General features: G+C 39.6%; 3 protein-coding genes across 14 annotated transcripts in view; 1 reads left to right on the top strand and 2 right to left on the bottom strand.

The window, feature by feature from the left end:
* LOC134350495 (creatine kinase M-type-like) overlaps nt 1-7,567 on the top strand; it is a 32,039-nt gene extending 24,472 nt beyond the window's left edge. For both annotated transcript variants that reach the window (XM_063055726.1, XM_063055728.1), the window contains 3 exons: nt 5,202-5,325; nt 5,995-6,184; nt 7,363-7,567. In XM_063055726.1, coding sequence (XP_062911796.1) covers nt 5,202-5,325; nt 5,995-6,184; nt 7,363-7,541 — 493 coding nt within the window. In that variant the 3' untranslated portion in view covers nt 7,542-7,567. The remainder of the gene's footprint in view (nt 1-5,201; nt 5,326-5,994; nt 6,185-7,362) is intronic.
* A 191-nt stretch (nt 7,568-7,758) lies between these two features.
* Nucleotides 7,759-13,756, bottom strand: mrpl57 (mitochondrial ribosomal protein L57). 5 transcript variants are annotated; one of them, XM_063055730.1, is made up of 3 exons: nt 13,547-13,675; nt 10,929-11,010; nt 7,781-8,366 (listed from the first exon to the last, which is right to left on the bottom strand). In XM_063055730.1, the coding sequence occupies exon 3, from the start codon at nt 8,348-8,350 to the stop codon at nt 8,039-8,041; it is 312 nt and encodes a 103-aa protein (XP_062911800.1). In that variant the 5' UTR covers nt 8,351-8,366; nt 10,929-11,010; nt 13,547-13,675; the 3' UTR covers nt 7,781-8,038. The 5 variants fall into 5 exon arrangements, with proteins under 5 accessions (XP_062911803.1, XP_062911800.1, XP_062911801.1 ...); XM_063055731.1 differs by lacking the exon at nt 13,547-13,675 and adding an exon at nt 12,869-12,967; XM_063055732.1 differs by having other exon boundaries at nt 7,782-8,366; nt 13,630-13,681.
* A 1,710-nt stretch (nt 13,757-15,466) lies between these two features.
* Nucleotides 15,467-18,607, bottom strand: part of mark1 (MAP/microtubule affinity-regulating kinase 1) — a 196,381-nt gene continuing 193,240 nt past the window's right edge. For 3 of the 7 annotated variants that reach the window (XM_063055739.1, XM_063055737.1, XM_063055734.1), the window contains one exon: nt 15,467-18,269. In XM_063055739.1, coding sequence (XP_062911809.1) covers nt 17,915-18,269 — 355 coding nt within the window. In that variant the 3' untranslated portion in view covers nt 15,467-17,914. The remainder of the gene's footprint in view (nt 18,270-18,607) is intronic. The other 4 variants (XM_063055740.1, XM_063055738.1, XM_063055736.1 and 1 more) reach the window with 2 other exon arrangements.

Here is an 18,607-nt window from a genome sequence, read left to right on the forward strand (position 1 = left end):
TTTTAAACTTGCTTCTGTTGGTTTTTAAAAGCTTCCCAATCCTTTAGCTTCCCATTAATTTTTGCTCTATTATATGCCCTCTCTTCAGCTTTTATGTTGACTTTGACTTCCTTTGTTAGCCACTGTTGTGTCACTTTCCTTTAGAATATTAATTCCTCTTTGGGCTCTACTGAGATTAGTGATTAGTGATTAGTGAGATTGAGATTAGTGTGCAAATTTAAAGCACACGTTATTGAGGGTAAGGTATTGATGTGGATAGAGAATTGGTTAGCAGATAGGAAGCAAAGAGTGGGAATAAACGGGACCTTTTCAGAACGGCAGGCAGTGACTTGTGGGGTACCGCAAGGCTCAGTGCTGGGACCCCAGTTGTTTACAATATATATTAATGACTTGGATGAGGGAATTAAATGCAGCATCTCCAAGTTTGCGGATGACACGAAGCTGGGCGGCAGTGTTAGCTGTGAGGAGGATGCTAAGAGGATGCAGGGTGACTTGGATAGGTTGGGTGAGTGGGCAAATTCATGGCAGATGCAATTTAACGTGGATAAATGTGAAGTTATCCACTTTGGTGGCAAAAATAGGAAAACAGATTATTATCTGAATGGTGGCCGATTAGGAAAAGGGGAGGTGCAACGAGACCTGGGTGTCATTATACACCAGTCATTGAAAGTGGGCATGCAGGTACAGCAGGCGGTGAAAAAGGCGAATGATATGCTGGCATTTATAGCGAGAGGATTCGAGTACAGGAGCAGGGAGGTACTACTGCAGTTGTACAAGGCCTTGGTGAGACCACACCTGGAGTATTGTGTGCAGTTTTGGTCCCCTAATCTGAGGAAAGACATCTTTGCCATAGAGGGAGTACAAAGAAGGTTCACCAGATTGATTCCTGGGATGGCAGGACTTTCATATGAAGAAAGACTGGATGAACTAGGCTTGTACTCGTTGGAATTTAGAAGATTGAGGGGGGGGATCTGATTGAAACGTATAAAATCCTAAAGGAATTGGACAGGCTAGATGCAGGAAGATTGTTCCCGATGTTGGGGAAGTCCAGAACAAGGGGTCACAGTTTGAGGATAAAGGGGAAGCCTTTTAGGACTGAGATGAGGAAAAACTTCTTCACACAGAGAGTGGTGAATCTGTGGAATCCTCTGCCACAGGAAACAGTTGAAGCCAGTTCATTGGCTATATTTAAGAGGGAGTTAGATATGGCCCTTGTGGCTTCGGGGATTAGGGGGTATGGAGGGAAGGCTGGTGCAGGGTTCTGAGTTGGATGATCAGCCATGATCATAATAAATGGCGGTGCAGGCTCGAAGGGCTGAATGGCCTACTCCTGCACCTATTTTCTATGTTTCTACTCTGTGCCTTCCAAATTGCTGCCAGAAATTTCAGCCATTGTTGCTTTGTCATCATTCCTGCCAGTGTTCTTTTTCAATCAATTTTGGCCAGCTCCTGTCTCGTGCCTCTGTAATTCCCTCTGCTCCACTGTAATACTGATATATCTGACCTTAGCTTCTTATTCTCAATTTCAAGGTGAATTTCATCTTATGATCACTTGCCCCTAAGGCTTCTTTAACTTAAGGACTCTAATCAATTCTGGTTCATTGCACAACACCCAATCCAGAATAATTGATCATCTAGGGGGGCTCAACAATGTAGGCATTTTAGAAATTCCCCCTCCTGGAATCCAGCACCAACCTGATTTTCCCAATCTACCTGCATGACTATTGTAACATTGCCCTTTCGGCCCTATTTTCTATCTCCCGTTTTAATTTGTAGGCGACATTCTTACTACTGTTTGGGTGGGACTATGTACAACTCCCATCAGGGTCTTTTTACTCTTGCAGTTCCTTAGCCCTATCCACAATGATTCAACACCTTCCAACCCTTTGTCATATCTTTCTAAGGATTTGATTTCATCTTTTACCATCAGAGCAACACTGCCCCCTCTGCCTTCCTGCCTGTCCTTGCAATACAATGTGTAAACTTGGACATTAAACTCCAGCTGTAAGTATCTTTCAGCCACAATTCAGTTACTTTTGCATCACACCTGCCAATCTGCAACTGTTCTGCAAGTTCATCTACCTTATTCTGTATACTGCACACATTCAAATACAAGTCCTGAATTCACCCTTTTCAATTTTGTCTACCCTTTATTTTGCAACTCATCCTGTTGACTGCAATTTTGCCCTAACAACAGTGACTCTTCACTACACATTGCCTTTGTTTGTAAACCAGCTAACTCATCTTCAGCACGATTATCCACCTTTCCTTGTATTGAAATATAGGCAGCTCAGGACACTAGTCACATTATGCTCAACCTTTTGATTCCTAACTTTGTTTGAGGTCTTATCTGACTCCACAATCTCTCCACTAAATGTACTGGCACTCTGGTTTCCATCCCCCCACACCTCTACTTTAAACCTCACTGTGCATCATTAGTAAACGTTCCCACTAGGATATTAGTCCCCTTCCAGTTTAGGTGCAAGCTGTCCCTTCTGTACAGGTCTCACCTTCCCTGGAAGGGAGTCCAATGATCCAAATATCTTAAGCCCTCTCCCTTACATCAACTTCTCAACCACGTATTACATAGAAAACATAGAAAATAGGTGCAGGAGTAGGCCATTCGGCCCTTTGAGCCTGCACCGCCATTTATTATGATCATGGCTGATCATCCAACTCAGAACCCAGCCTTCCCTCCATACCCCCTGACCCCTGTAGCCACAAGGGCCATATCTAACTTCCTTTTAAACATAGCTAATGAACTGGCCTCAACAGTTTGCTGTGGCAGAGAATTCCACAGATTCACCACTCTCTGTGTGAAGAAGTTTTTCCTAACCTCGGTCCTAAAAGGCTTCCCCTCTATCCTCAAACTGTGACCCCTCGTTCTAGACCTCCCCAACATCGGGAACAATCTTCCCGCATCTAGCCTGTCCAATCCCTTTAGGATCTTATACGTTTCAATCAGATCCCCCCTCAATCTTCTAAATTCCAACGAGTACAAGCCCAGTTCATCCAGTCTTTCTTCATATGAAAGACCTGCCATCCCAGGAATCAATCTGGTGAACCTTCTTTGTACTCCCTCTATGGCAAAGATGTCTTTCCTCAGATTAGGGGACCAAAACTGCACACAATACTCCAGGTGTGGTCTCACCAAGGCCTTGTACAACTGCAGTAGTACCTCCCTGCTCCTGTACTCGAATCCTCTCGCTATAAATGCCAGCATACCGTTCGCCTTTTTCACCGCCTGCTGTACCTGCATGCCCACTTTCAATGACTGGTGTATAATGACACCCAGGTCTCGTTGCACCTCCCCTTTTCCTAATCGGCCACCATTCAGATAATAATCTGTTTTCCTATTTTTGCCACCAAAGTGGATAACTTCACATTTATCCACATTAAATTGCATCTGCCATGAGTTTGCCCACTCACCCAACCTATCCAAGTCACCCTGCATCCTCTTAGCATCCTCCTCACTGCTAACACTGCCACCCAGCTTTGTGTCATCCGCAAACTTGGAGATGCTGCATTTAATTCCCTCATCCAAGTCATTAATATATATTGTAAACAACTGGGGTCCCAGCACTGAGCCTTGCGGTACCCCACTAGTCACCGCCTGCCATTCTGAAAAGGTCCCGTTTATTCCCACTCTTTGCTTCCTGTCTGCTAACCAATTCTCCACCCACACCAATACCTTACCCCCAATACCGTGTGCTTTAAGTTTGCACACTAATCTCCTGTGTGGGACCTTGTCAAAAGCCTTTTGAAAATCCAAATATACCACATCCACTGGTTCTCCCCTATCCACTCTACTAGTTACATCCTCAAAAAATTCTATGAGATTCGTCAGACATGATTTTCCTTTCACAAATCCATGCTGACTTTGTCCGATCATTTCACCGCTTTCCAAATGTGCTGTTATCACATCTTTGATAACTGACTCCAGCAGTTTCCCCACCACTGACGTTAGGCTAACCGGCCTATAATTCCCCAGTTTCTCTCTCCCTCCTTTTTTAAAAAGTGGGGTTACATTAGCCACCCTCCAATCCTCAGGAACTAGTCCAGAATCTAATGAGTTTTGAAAAATTATCACTAATGCGTCCACTATTTCTTGGGCCACTTCCTTAAGCACTCTGGGATGCAGACCATCTGGCCCTGGGGATTTATCTGCCTTCAATCCCTTCAATTTACCTAACACCACTTCCCTACTAACATGTATTTCGCTCAGTTCCTCCATCTCACTGGACCCTCTGTCCCTTACTATTTCTGGAAGATTATTTATGTCCTCCTTAGTGAAGACAGAACCAAAGCAATTATTCAATTGGTCTGCCATGTCCTTGCTCCCCATAATCAATTCACCTGTTTCTGTTTGCAGGGGACCTACATTTGTCTTTATCAGTCTTTTCCTTTTTACATATCTATAAAAGCTTTTACAGTCCGTTTTTATGTTCTCTGCCAGTTTTCTCTCATAATCTTTTTTCCCCTTCCTAATTAAGCCCTTTGTCCTCCTCTGCTGAACTCTGAATTTCTCCCAGTCCTCAGGTGAGCCACTTTCTCTGGCTAATTTGTATGCTACTTCTTTGGAATTGATACTATCCCTAATTTCTCTTGTCAGCCACGGGTGCACTACCTTCCTTGATTTATTCTTTTGCCAAACTGGGATGAACAATTGTTGTAGTTCATCCATGCAACCTTTAAATATATTAAACTATATAATCTTCCTAGTTCTGGCCTCACTAGCATGTGGCACTGCTAGCAATCCTGAGATCAGAAGTCCGGAGGTCCTGCCCTTTAACTTGGCACGTAACTCCCTTTGCAGAACCTCATCACTCATTCTATCAATGCTGTTGGTACCTGCATGGACCATGACCTCTGCCTGTTCACCTTCCCACTTAAGAATACTGAGGACTCTATCCGAGATATCCCAGACCCTGGCACCCAGGAGCAAACCCCTATCACTACAGTGTGCCTCTTCTTCCCCCTTTCCTCCTGAATCACAGGTATAATAAACTTATTCCAGTGATGTAAACCATTTTAGTCAAAAAAAAATGTTAGATGAACCAATAGTTTTGCATGAGTAGAGATGACATACTGAGTCTCCTATGTGGACAATTTTTTTTTGACATTAAAAAAAAACTACCTTTTGTTCAGATAGAATCCCATTTGACTTCAAAGATACAAATGATAAAATTTGCATTTTATAGGCACAATGATATGAAAAATTTTATTGTTTGGGTCAATAAAGAAGACCACCTTCGTATTAGTTCTATGCAACAGGGAGGGAATCTGAAACAAGCATTTGTACAGTATTGTTTGGGTCTTAAAAAGGTAAGTAAAACTTCTCCATTTTCAATGAAGAGCCCATATTGAGCTGTACTGTTCTATGTTCTAGTCTTCAGCAATGTCATCTACTGGAGAAATTCAGGGGCAGAATCTGTAGGAGGGAAGGAATTGTAGAGTTTTGTAAAATTTTGACAACTCCTTTATTCCCTCTAATGCTACTCCATCAAGTTCCTCCAGCAGATGGTTGCTCCAGATTCCAGCATCTGCAGTCTTCTGTATCTCCTAATCTGTCTTTTTATACTTTTTTTTTCTTCTTCCTTCTCTTCCTGATCTGATTGGCTTCCAGGGTTCACTGTTTTTCCAGCCACTAGAGTCTGGCTTGGGAATACAAGGTCTCTGCTTGTGAAATGTTATTTGAAATTTATGATCTAAAGAAGTGAAGTAACAAACTGTATTTGCATTTTACCTCCTATTTTTACCTACATTTATATTTCCTTTATTTAAGAATCTCCAGTGGTTTGTTTCAACAGAAAATGTAGCAAAGCTTCTGGCTACAATCTAAAATAACATCTCAACAAACCAATAAAAATGAACACTTGGTATTAGACTTTAATATTATTTTGTTAATGGAGCCTGACTAAAGAATATTTGCTGATGATTACCATTATATCATACAATTTCAGAAGACTGAGATATAACCAATTGTTTATTCAGCTTGAAGAAATATACCACCAGAAAAAGCACACCTTCATCTGGAAGGATAACCTAGGTTATGTGTTGACTTGCCCTTCTGAACTTGGAACAGGCATGTGGGCAAGTGTCCACATTAGGCTGAAGTACATCAGTAAGCACGCCAAGTTTGATGAAATCTTGCAGCGACTACGTCTGGAAAAAAAATTCACTGGTACGAAATTAAAAATCCATATAAAATTACTAATTAAATAACTACTTGAATGTAAACAAATGGTGAGTAGCACCAAGCTGGAAAACCTAGTACTGCAAATTGTTGAACTGTTATTAACAATCTGCATTCATTAAACCTAGTTTATGTCATAACAAACTGACTCTCATCTTACAGCAGGAAAAATCCATTTCTTAAAAGTTCTCCCATTTCTCATCTGTATTGATCAGTATACTTTCCATTTGCTGGCAATATATTTATTACTCCACACTAATATATTACACTATGCCTATCCATACACTTGTACCATGCTGAATCTATTGAACTTCAATTCTCCATTCAAAACCATGTACCTCCATGGTCATAATTTGTTCACTTCAGATGGTCTGACTGGAGTACTTTTAGATATTGTATGCTTTAATACATTTCATTTTTGTTAGTATTGAATTTCCACTCCTATCAGATCATCACACGACTTTTGTTTCTCTTTTGCCATTCAATAACAGAACAATAAATAAAACAGTCAATGTAGAGAGCCCTCGACAAAAGAGTGCCTATGCAGAGAGAAGCATAATTTATATTTCAATCATCAATTTGGAATGTCAACTCTTACTTCATTTTCACTGAAGTTACTTCTCTTAGATGTTTCCAGCAACTTCAGTCGATATCTTAGCTTTCTAGCACCCACAGAATTTTGATTTTGTAGTTCAGTATTGTTCTTTGATTTTGTCTTATTAGTCCTGCACTGTCCCTTCCACAACAGTCTGAACTCTCATCAGGCTTCCACCTCTACCTCAAATGCCACAGCCCTAGAACAATAATATGCCCTGCCTGTTCTATCCAATTCATCCTCACACCTTCCCTGCAGCCTCTGACATAGTAGATTGTATAATTTTTTCCTTTTACTAATTATCTGTGAGAACTGCTTTTTTGAGGTTCTGCCTAATCTGTTAAATCATTTAGATCATCAAATATGTTTATTTGCTTCCAATTTGCATAGACTTCTGAAGAATTTACTTTGGCTTGCCATCCTGCCATGTTTTCAATATTTCAGCCCAATATTTTTTAAAAAATTTCTCTTACCATTACTTTTGCATCATATTCAATGAATTCATTAGCCTGTTTACTGTACAAGTTACTTGTAATTGAAACTTTGGATATATTTATTATTATTTTTCTAGATGCTGCCCTTGCTTCCAGTGAAAGTGAAGTCTGTGATATCTCTAACGCAGATCGAATAGGTTTCTCTGAAGTTCAACTTTTGCAGCTTGTTGTCGATGGTATTAAACTGCTGATAAACATGGATAAATATATTGAACAAGGAAAATCTGTTGATGAACTTATTCCTGCTCAGAAATAAATGTACATATTCAGTAAATTTAGTGAAATGTTCTTCAAAGGTGTGATGTGAAACATTTCATGTTATATTTGTAGACTAAACACAGCATTACACAATACTTAAAAATAAAATTTAAAGTTTCCAGTTGCATTTCTTTCACTATTTTGTATACACCTGAAATAAAACTAATTCATAATTCCATGGATACATGTGCTTTTATAGTACATTCTACATTCTACATTCACCTTCTGTTCATATCAACACTGGCAGCAGTGGTAGTTTTTCTAATTATCTAAGGCAGAAACCAGAGCAATAAAAAAAATGTAGTTAAGGTCAGGAATATTTAATTTTCATGTTTCTTAACAGATACTATTTCATCAGGACCAGTGGAATACAAGTACAATATCCCTGATAATGATCATAAACTTACTCTGACCATGACAGGATATTTCACGCACTTTAGAAATCACAAAACCCATGGAGTTTACAATTATCAAGAAGCATCTTCAAAAATGGCTTCAAATTCCCCATTTTTTTGTTGTATTTAAGTGGTTTAGATGATCTTCAACGTACTTTGGTGCAGGGAAAGTTGCAGCTCTGGCAGTCTTGAAAGCTTCCCACTGCTCAGCTCTGCGTTGCTTTGCATGACCTTTTTCTTGTTCCCTTGTCATCCAAGGGCGGCTGAGCCAGTATTCTGTCTCCTTTTCAATCTCCAACCTCCGAAGTACATTGCGCTTCATTTGCCATGTTATCTTTCTCGGACGTCTGTATTTCCCTATCCATTGTTTGCCTGGTATTCCTTTTCGAAGCAAAAATGCTGTAAGGAACATTTTGCTACAACTTTACCTTAAAAGTAACAGTAAACAACATCAGAATGAGATTTCTAAACATTAAATATTCTAATACAAGTGGAAACTCAAATAACAGAAAAAATCACTGCAACTAGTGAACAGCTAAAGTTCAGCAGGTGATCCTAAGCTCTTCTTGTACTTTAAGATTTGAGATGTTTTGCAGCCAATTAATTACAATGAAATACTGCCATTTTTATGCAGAGAAATATGGCCAGACATTTGCATATTGCCAGGAACAAGTTGATCTGTTTCACGACTCGGTGGAATATATATCTTCATGATTCTATGAATATGAGTTTCCCAATAAACTGGAAACTTTTGTATTTGGCTGAGACTAGATACTAGGCCTGTCAAAAACATAGCCCTTGCTAATATTAGTGTCTCTATTTTGTGGCAAGCAGGACACTAAACCAGAACCTTCACAGTTGGCCATGTCCATTCAACTAAAGAAAGTTGGTATTTACCGTATATTCCAGAGTATAAGCCGACCCCCCATTTTCAAGGTTAAAAAAGTGACTTTTCATTGTTACCTTTGTAAAAGCCAACCCCTTTTGTAGAGGTTTTTGATTTAACCAGAAAAGATCACAAGATCTCATGTGCCAGTACTTAGCTTTGCCGGATCCAGAACCTGAAAGTTTTGTGAACCAGTACCTACTAAGAAAACAGGCCTACATGTTGTAGAGCGTTATAAGCGAATTCTTAATAAATAAATCGGGGAGGGAAATTTTGGATTAGGTCTCCGATGGTGAAGAATCCTCTGAAATGTAACCCCCATGAAACCATTTAGCGCCCATCGTAATCTCGTCAAAACATAACACGGGGTGGCGGGATCAGTGTGTGTACTCAGTATTGAGTTTGCAACCACCATGTACAAAAGATTAAAACGAATGTGATATGATGCTGGCTTCAAGCTGAAGTTTGTTGATTTTGCTAAAGGAACGAATAATTCTGCAGCTGTTAGGAAGTTCAGTGTAAACGAGAAACAAGTGAGAGAGTGGAGAAAGGCAGAGGACACGCTGAGGGAAATGCCAAAGATGAAATGTGCAAACCGCGGGAAAACATGCCAGTGGCCAGAACTGGAAGAAAAAGTTTTAGAGTGGGCGAATCACCAGCGATTGTCTGGATACACTGTACCAAAGAAATGATTCGAGTTCAAGCGTTGAAATGGGATGAAAAACACTGAGGTCAGAAAATATTTCAAAGCTACGCGAAGTTGGTGCACCCGATTTATGAATTAGATGTGATCTTGTGTTGAAACAAAAAACATAAATTGCTCAGAAAATTCCCGCAAAGTGGTGTTGTTTACGTCCAAAAACGCTGCTGGATGGACGAAGCGGGTTGCTTGAAGTGGATTAAAGAGGTGTGGCATCGACGTCCCGAAGGTTTCGGAAAGGAAAAGTTGCTACTTGTCTGGGACGTGTTCAAAGCACACTTGTCAGGTGAGACAAAAGCAGCATCGAAAGCTGAAAACACGGACATTGCAGTCATCCCCGGTGGTTTGATGTCCGTGCTCCAGCCACTAGATGCGAGCTTAAACAAACCATTCAAAGAATTCATGTGTCGACAGTGGAACGAATTTGACTCAAAAACAGCCAATAAATACGATCTGTCTTCTGTGTATTCGTTTTTCCAAAGTTGGCACCCTCTGTATAAGCCGACTCGCTAATTTTGGACGAAAATTTAAGGCCAAATTCTCAGCTTATACACCGAAATTTACGGTATTTTAGAGTTATGGAAAGGTGCAGAATTATAAACTCTGCAAAATTCAAAGTAACCAAGCAAGAAAGTAAGTCCTACTTATTCAAGAGTTCTCTTGCTGCAAGAAACAAAAAAAAATTAAAAAGCCTTTGATGTACAGCATTTGATTTTGTATTTTGGGAATATAACCTGAAGTTGTAACCTACAGCTGCAGGCCAGGTCATTCAGGGTGGCCACGGTCAGGTAGTAATTAGCGCAACACTTTACAGCACTAACTGCTGTTCAATTCTCACTGATGTCCATAAGGAACTTCTATGGTACACCCATGACTGAGTGGGTTTCCTCCAGGTGCTCCAGTTTCTTCCCACATTAGAATTCACGAGTGTAGGTGGGCTATGCTGGTGCCAGAAGCACAACAACACTTGCAAGCTGCTGTCAGCACAATCCTCGCACTGTGTTACTTGTTGAGGCAAAAATGACACGTTTCACTAGATGTTTTGATGTACAGGGGGATAAATAAAACTAAATCTTTAAATCTTTCTTTGTAGAAATAGAAAACTATGCTGATAAAAGCTTTATATTGGAACAAAGCCTACTTGGAGCATGCACTGGCAATAAGTGTTGCATGGATCTCTCAAGTCAAATAGCCTTGTTTGGTGCTGGAAATTTCAATGGAATTGACATCTTGTATCTAACTCTACAAATAAATTTCAATGCAACTGAAATCTTGCATCTAACTTTATGAACAGTTGTTAGAAGCATATTATAAATTGGTGGCCCCTCCATATTTACTATCCCCATTGTGAACATTTTTGAAGAAAATCCAACTCCAGCTTTGGAAATTACTGCCCATCCTCACCTTGTGTTTCCTCTGTAAAGATAGTGTTTCTTCTCAAATTGATCTCATAGCTTAATATGTAAGCTGTTCCTGTTGCATATCACTGAAACAAAGTTAATGAAAGACACCAATGAGATTCCTGGAGGTGCATTATTCTCACCAGCAACTTCTTAAACCAACCCTCTACATATCTCTCAGTGGCTTCAGTTTCTGCTGACTTTTCAACATCATACTCAAGTGTTGTACATGGTATAAACACAGCCACTTCAGTCCTTAATAAACAGACACTTGCCCCAAGAGAAATTCTTCAAGGGCATTTGATTTTCTTTGGGATGCTGCATCTCAAAAGATGACATCAAGTTTCTCATATACAGTATGTTCAGATACTTCAGTTGAGATTGATAACACCCACATAACATTTTGTTCAAATACAGTATCAGATGTTAAATGCAATATTAGATGCTCCAATAGAAGACAACTGCGTATGCCTTATTGTAACATGCACACGAGCTGTCAAGGTTCCGAACAGAACCACAGAGATCATGGAAGTCCATGAGCCAGTCCTCATCAGGGTGATCAGAGGTGGTGGGGTGGGGGCAGGGTCAGCAATTTTAAATCCCTTGGTGCTAGCATTTCAGAGGATATGTCCTGGGCTCAGTGTGCAAGTGCATTACGAAAAAAAGCATAGCCCAGTCTTTACTTAGAAGTCATGAAGATTTGGCATGACATCTAAAACTTCAACAAACTCCTACAAATGTGTAGTGGAGAATATATTGATGAGTTGCATTACAGCCTGATATGGAAACACCAAAGCCCTTGAATGGAAAATCCTACAAAAAGTATTCAATACAGCCCAGTCCATCACAGGTAAAACCCACCCCACCATGGACCACATCTGCATTAAGCATGTTGCAGAAAAGCAGCATTCACTATCAGGGACCTCCACCACCCAGGTCATGCACTCTGCTTGCTACTGCCATCAGGAAGGTGGTACAGGAACCTCAGGACTCTCACCACCAGGTTCAGGAACAGTTATTACCCCTCAGCCATCAGGCTCTTGAACTAGTGGGGATAACTTTCCCTGGCCCATCACTGGAATGTTCTCACAAACTATAGACTCACTTCAAGGAGTCTTCATCTCATGCTCTCGATATTTATTGCTTATTTATTATTATTACTTTTCTTTGTTTTGTATTTAGAACATAGAATAGTACAGCACAGTACAGGCCCTTCGGCCCACAACATTGTGCCGACCCTCAAACCCTACCTCCCATATAAGCCCCCACCTTAAATTCCTCCATATACCTGTCTAGTAGTCTCTTAAACTTCATTAGTGTATCTGCCTCCACCACCAACTCAGGCAGTGCATTCCACGCACCAACCACTCTCTGAGTAAAAAAACCTTCCTCTAATATCCCCCTTGAACTTCCCACCCCTTACCTTAAAGCCATGTCCTCTTATATTGAGCAGTGGTGCCCTGGGGAAGAGGCGCTGGCTATCCACTCTATCTATTCCTCTTATTATCTTGTACACCTCTATCATGTCTCCTCTCATCCTCCTTCTCTCCAAAGAGTAAAGCCCTAGCTCGCTGCACGCTGGTTGTTTGCCCACCCTGTTGGGTGCAGTCTTCCACTGATTCTATTATAGCCCTTGGACTTACTGAGTACGCCTGCCAGAAATGAACCACACGGTGACATACATCTACTTTAGTAATAAATTTACTTTGAATTTTGATATCAAAATATTCCAATTCTGCTGGGGGAAAGAGGAGGATGAAAGTCATCACTCTCTACAGAAGCCTTCATACACTGCTGCAGCTTCTCCACATCCTTTAATAGATTTATTAACCATAAAAATTTTCATTTTAAGGTTAATAGTTATAATTGTCCTGGCACCAACTGTCATTTATGAAAGGTAGTTCCACTTGGATAATGATGGTCAGTTTTGGAACTGTTTCCTACCTTCACTTCTGAACAGTCTTGCTTTGTCACCAGGTCCGAGTCTCAATGAACAGACACACTGTGAATAGCTTGAAGCCTTCAAGCAAATCTTATGTTAACCTGTGGGATTCAGGAAGTAAAACCCTTTCTTACCTCAAGGATATATTGTTTGTCAGAAAGGAGGAGACGTTATTAGGCCACTGCTCTACTCTCTCTACACTCATGACTGTGTGACTATGCATAACTCAAACGCAATTTATAAATTTGTAGATTTCACCACTTGTTGGTAAAATCTCAGATGGCAAGGAGGTCGTATACTTTCAAAATACTGGAGAAACTCAGCAAGTCAGACAGTATACCTAAAGGGTACTAAACAGATGACGTTTTGGTCTAAGACCCTTCTTCAGGACTGGTGTTACTACCAACAGGAAGTGACAAAGAACAAAACAGTATTACACAGTACGGGTTAGTTAGCACAAGGTATAATATCTTTGCTCTACCGCTGCCGCAAAACAACAAATTTCACGTCATATAATACAGCGATTAAAAAAGAACTAATTCTGAATTGGCCCAGCATTCTACTAATCAATCTAATGAACGTGCGTTGCGATGCCTCCAGCAGTCTACACAGAAATGATTACTTGGCCCAGCAGCACCTTTCTCTGAACACACAATGTCAATCATCCTCCTGCAATTCACCTCGTTTTCTACCGATACCATACGTAATTCAGAACCGAGGAAAATTGAAGGCCTTATTCTCCCAAAGGTGTCAGCAGACCTACACTGCGTTTCCAGCACCACCCGGCTTCATCATAAGCAGAAACTGCACATGCAGGAAGTTAAACCCCGTACTTACCTCCAACGGGCTGCTGCTAGCCGGGCACCACCTCTTCATAACCTCGAGCTTGATTGGCTCAAACTGCCACAAATTGCGCAGATATGATTGGTTGCTTTCAGTTCCCGTAGTAAAAGGCACTGCAATTGGTGAGACGCCTCAGGTGACGAGCGGTGAAAGGGAAGAGGGTCAGGGAGGAGGCGGATCAAGGTGCTGGTGGAGCGGCGCTTTCTACCGGCAGAGATCTAACGCGCATCACTAGAGCCCCAGATGGGTCGTCTTCCAACTGGTTTTATTGGAAAATGCAAATGCATGCATTATATTTTCTATGTATTACAATATTCACTCAACAGTATTTACTCAAATGCACACATTGTATTTTCGATATTTACTATGTAACCACTGCTAGCTCAATAGAAGGTATTGACTATGTAGCCATGACTTTTGACCTGTTCACTATTAATTCCTGAAGAGAACTAGAATGAAACCAAGTAGAAAGATAACGGTGGCGAGTAAGGTAATGAAATATGTGGCAGTATGTCAACGCAAGACTAATTAAGAAATAACTGTGGTTAGGGATGAGAGGACATATAGTCTAAAATTAGGTTGGGGAGTAAAACAATAGTGGAAAGTCGAGAGCGGATACATTGATGATATGTAATCACAGGCTGACTGGATATGATAATGTAGCTAAGACAGGAAAATTGCTATAAAAAATGCTATATACAAGCCTCGACGGGCAGTCAGCTATTAGCTTTCTGATTGTCTCAGCTTTGATTTGCAAATTAAAGTTTAAAACGTCTTGACGAGTTTTCTGCGTCTTCTTGTCGTTTGTGAGAAACGAGAAACCACGACAGTTTCGAGTCCGCCCAACACCCGCATCCTCTTAGACCACCTCGTACTCCCATTTCAGCACCCCACCCATCCCAACCCAACCGACTGCCCGTCACAAACCATAACATTCCACGCACCCATCCAGTATCAAGCCGCAAACAAACCCACCACCATCCTCTCTTCCTGACACCATATTTGCTTTAGATCGAGCCGTTGCGAACTTACTCTTTTCATCCACTAGTTATTTACGACTTACTGTTTACACAAAACCCATTCCATTACCATCTAGAGTTAGAATGTCACCCTTAAATATACACTGTACCCCCCTAGCTCTTATAGTTCGGAACACCTGCGCTGACCATCAAGCTCCGCTCTAATTAATCCTACGTTTCCTCTCACATCCCCATCAAATCCGCCAGACATCTCCTCCCACCCCCAATTTCTCGCCGCATATCTGCACTAGCAACCAATGAACATACCGACCAGCATATCTTTGAAGGAACCAATGCTGTCACGTGGAGATACTTCTGGAATTGTTCATCAGCAACAGCAGCCACTGTACACTGTGTTGCACTTGTCTCTTCAGAAACTTTCTCTGTTTGCCCCACCAGCTGTTGAATATTATCTACTCAAAACCAACCAGCTCTACTCACATATCCAGATCTAGCCACCGAGTTAGTATTTGTCTCTGCTACTTGGCTTCATTTCTCATTACATTTTGTTTGAAGTCCTCAGGAAAAACTCTTCTGACATAAAAATATATTTTCCATCCTAGCTAATTCCCATGACATATTAATATTAACTTGTCAATAGAAATGTTGGAAGACAGTAGGCAAAGGATATTTTAGTTCTATAAATCAGCCACATTTTGATCCAGACGTTTAGTTGATGAATTAGTACATATTGTACCATAGAAGAGTCTCAGCCCAAAATGCCAGCAGTTTATTCATTTCCATAGATCCAGCATTTTGTGTTGTACTGTACCATTTAGGATGTTATGGATACAGTCCTAATTAGTTTAAAAAGCAGTTTAATTAGTTTAAATCTCAACCTAATTAGTTTACAAATTGTAACTACAGTTTAAAGGTAAGAACAAAATCCCACCTTGGCACAGTTATACATCAACGTTTGAAAACATGAACAGCTCAAAAACAATGTCTTGGGATAAAGGACAGATGACAACATTACAGAACAGGAAAGAGGCAGTATTGATGACATTATTTAAAGAGAAATGGAGGCTCAGTTCAAGGATACCAAGGTTGTGAAAAATCTAGTTCAGCTTTGGACAATTCCAGAAAGCAATTTCTATTAAAAGCAAAATACCGCAAATGCTGGAAAACGAAATAGGAAATGATGGAAATACTCATTATCGGGTGAGAAAACGATTTGGCATCATCAATTGGTTACCTCTCTGAACCCAGTTCCACTGCAATGCTATCACCTGAAAAAAATTAGCTCCCTGTTCCTCTTTGCTTATGGTACCTTGGCCTGCTAAATATTTTCAGTATTTTGCTTTTTTGAAATTTTCTTTGACTAATAGAAAGTGACAAAGTAAATCTAAAATTAACATAGCGACTTTTAATTTAGTGATTTCATACATGAATATTCAAAACAAATGTTTTTTTAAAACTTAAAAGATTGTTATATAATTAGGATGACAAAATGCCATATTCCAGAGAGCAATCTTGATTAAAAGCAAAAATATTGAATAATATTTATTTGTTCTATTCTATTTTAGATGCCATATAAACAAGTTTATGATAATTTAAGCTGCAGAACTTTAATGTACAAAATTTGGTCCCATTTGCCACATTGTACAAAGGATGGACTGTTGCTTTCTTCTCTATTTGGACAATACTGTCCATTACTAATGTAATAATCAAGTTTCTTTGTAAGGTTACTTTCTTAAATATGCCATTTTTATGTAATGTAAGGAATGTAATCTGTTATAAAAAAAAGTAACAGAATGTAAATAAAAGAATGAATGCTTTTATCTTGACATCCAATGATCTGAAGAAAACAATCCTATGAAAAGGTTAAAATGAAATAAAACTTACACCATGTTCCAGTCATTTCAAATTTGTTTTAATATCTTGCACCAGTGAAAATGTATCCATGTACCTTGCACTGAGCTCCTCTCATTTAACATAAAGGGGAGGGGCAAGTATGACTGTCCAAGCATCTTCTAAGACAGCAAGTTCCACATCATTCTGAAACACAACCGCCACTGGAAATAAGCTACATTACAGAGTATTTACAATCCAAAGCTTCAGCCTAAGATTGCTGAATGTTTAGGCAATCACAGACTTAGTTTACCTTCTGATAATCAGAGTGCATATCTGATCACAACATGTATATTGACAGGGTTCGATTACTTTTCCAAATTGTCACAAGAGTGCAGACAGGGTCAAATGCTAATATTACAATAATTACAACATAAAATACAATTGCACAATTAACCTACATGGTTAATTTGGTACAAAACATGTATTAAATGTACCATTACTAGTGGTTTTACATTGTACATCACTAGTAATAAAGGAAAAAAATCCTTTCATTTGTGAAGGCCTAATAATTACAATGCACATTACAGGTATACTGTCCTGGAATAAATACAGGAAATCTGGTAAACTATTCAGTACAAGAGATTACAGTTAGGGCAGGAAATCATACCATTTAACATGTGAGCTTTACTATATTATACACGATTTGAAAATGTGAATGGTGCGTATTTGTAATCTCACAGAGCACAAACAAAATGATGAGGACCATCATCCTCAAAGGTGAATGATATTTCCTGAGCAACTTTTCCAAAGCTGTTTTGTGCTATTAATGACGATATCATAATATGGAGGGAATTATACTGGACATCCAGATAACAAAAGATCATAATGGCTTCAGTTTTGTGGTGGAGTGGAAAGGGGAGATCAAATTTCAATAATATGAAATCACAAACCTTTATTTATCTAACACCCAAAATGTAGTTAGTGCTAAAGAATTTCAAGCTCAAAAACACATGGAACATTAAAATGAGCATTTCTGTACATAAATCAGGACACAACTATACAGTACCTGTAGATGTTAGGTATTACTTTTTATTGTACAACTATATGAACATAAGCTGTGACAATGCTCAATATACTTACCTGTACATGTGGAAATAAGATCACAATTCGTTAAAGCTAATTCACAATAAGCCATACGGATCCAGGTTTTACAATTTATAATCACAATATATATAAACTTATTGCGACGGAAATTTCTAACCGTTTATTGGTATGAGGGAGGAAGTGGGATTGGTGGCCAAACTCACGCACATTAGCAATAATACCAGTACATTCATGAGTGAACTGTATATCATACAAGAAACTTCCCTGATCTCATATTACAGTTTTTCTTCACAACTTCAGCTCATTTGCAATTTTGGATGCAATGTTCTTGAATGCTATAGACGTTCCTGATATTCGCTTAAAACGAACACCATTTAGAGACAAACGTGGCAACTTGCAGACCTCCATTTCCCATTGAACCAAGTTGTCCTGTCGAGCATCACCATGAACACAGAACAAAAGGAACCTTTCTCGTTGCTCATAGTCACAGTTATTAGCATCCAGCACCTTTCGGATCTCTCGCATCATATCATTGGGATCCATTGAACTAGTTGTCTTCATGCTCCATGTGAACCTCAAAGATCTTGGTTTTGCATCTTTGCTGTCATCTCTTTCTTTGTCTTTTGGTTCTCCTGACATACTCCTGAAAGCAGAGACATATCAGTTGTACAGACACATAATGAATATAGATTCTTGGCCTGCTTTTATCATATTTCATATCACCATATTGAAGATAATCTAAAAACTCTGCAACTCTCACAAGCTATTCTGATATGAGTAACATGTATGTAATAACTACATTGTAGATAAAACCGTTTGCAATTTGCATCTAAAGCAGTAAGAGTTAATTTGAAGAAAGCTCAGCTAAAATGCTACAGAGGTTATTTGGCCAGCTTCAGTATTTTTCTGCTCATTTCATTGTAAGGCTGTTATGGCTTGTATTCAAATATTAAATGGTGCTACATTTAAAGAATATTTTGC

Source organism: Mobula hypostoma, chromosome 8 (assembly GCF_963921235.1).
Source record: "Mobula hypostoma chromosome 8, sMobHyp1.1, whole genome shotgun sequence".
NCBI classification, from domain to species: domain Eukaryota; kingdom Metazoa; phylum Chordata; class Chondrichthyes; order Myliobatiformes; family Myliobatidae; genus Mobula; species Mobula hypostoma.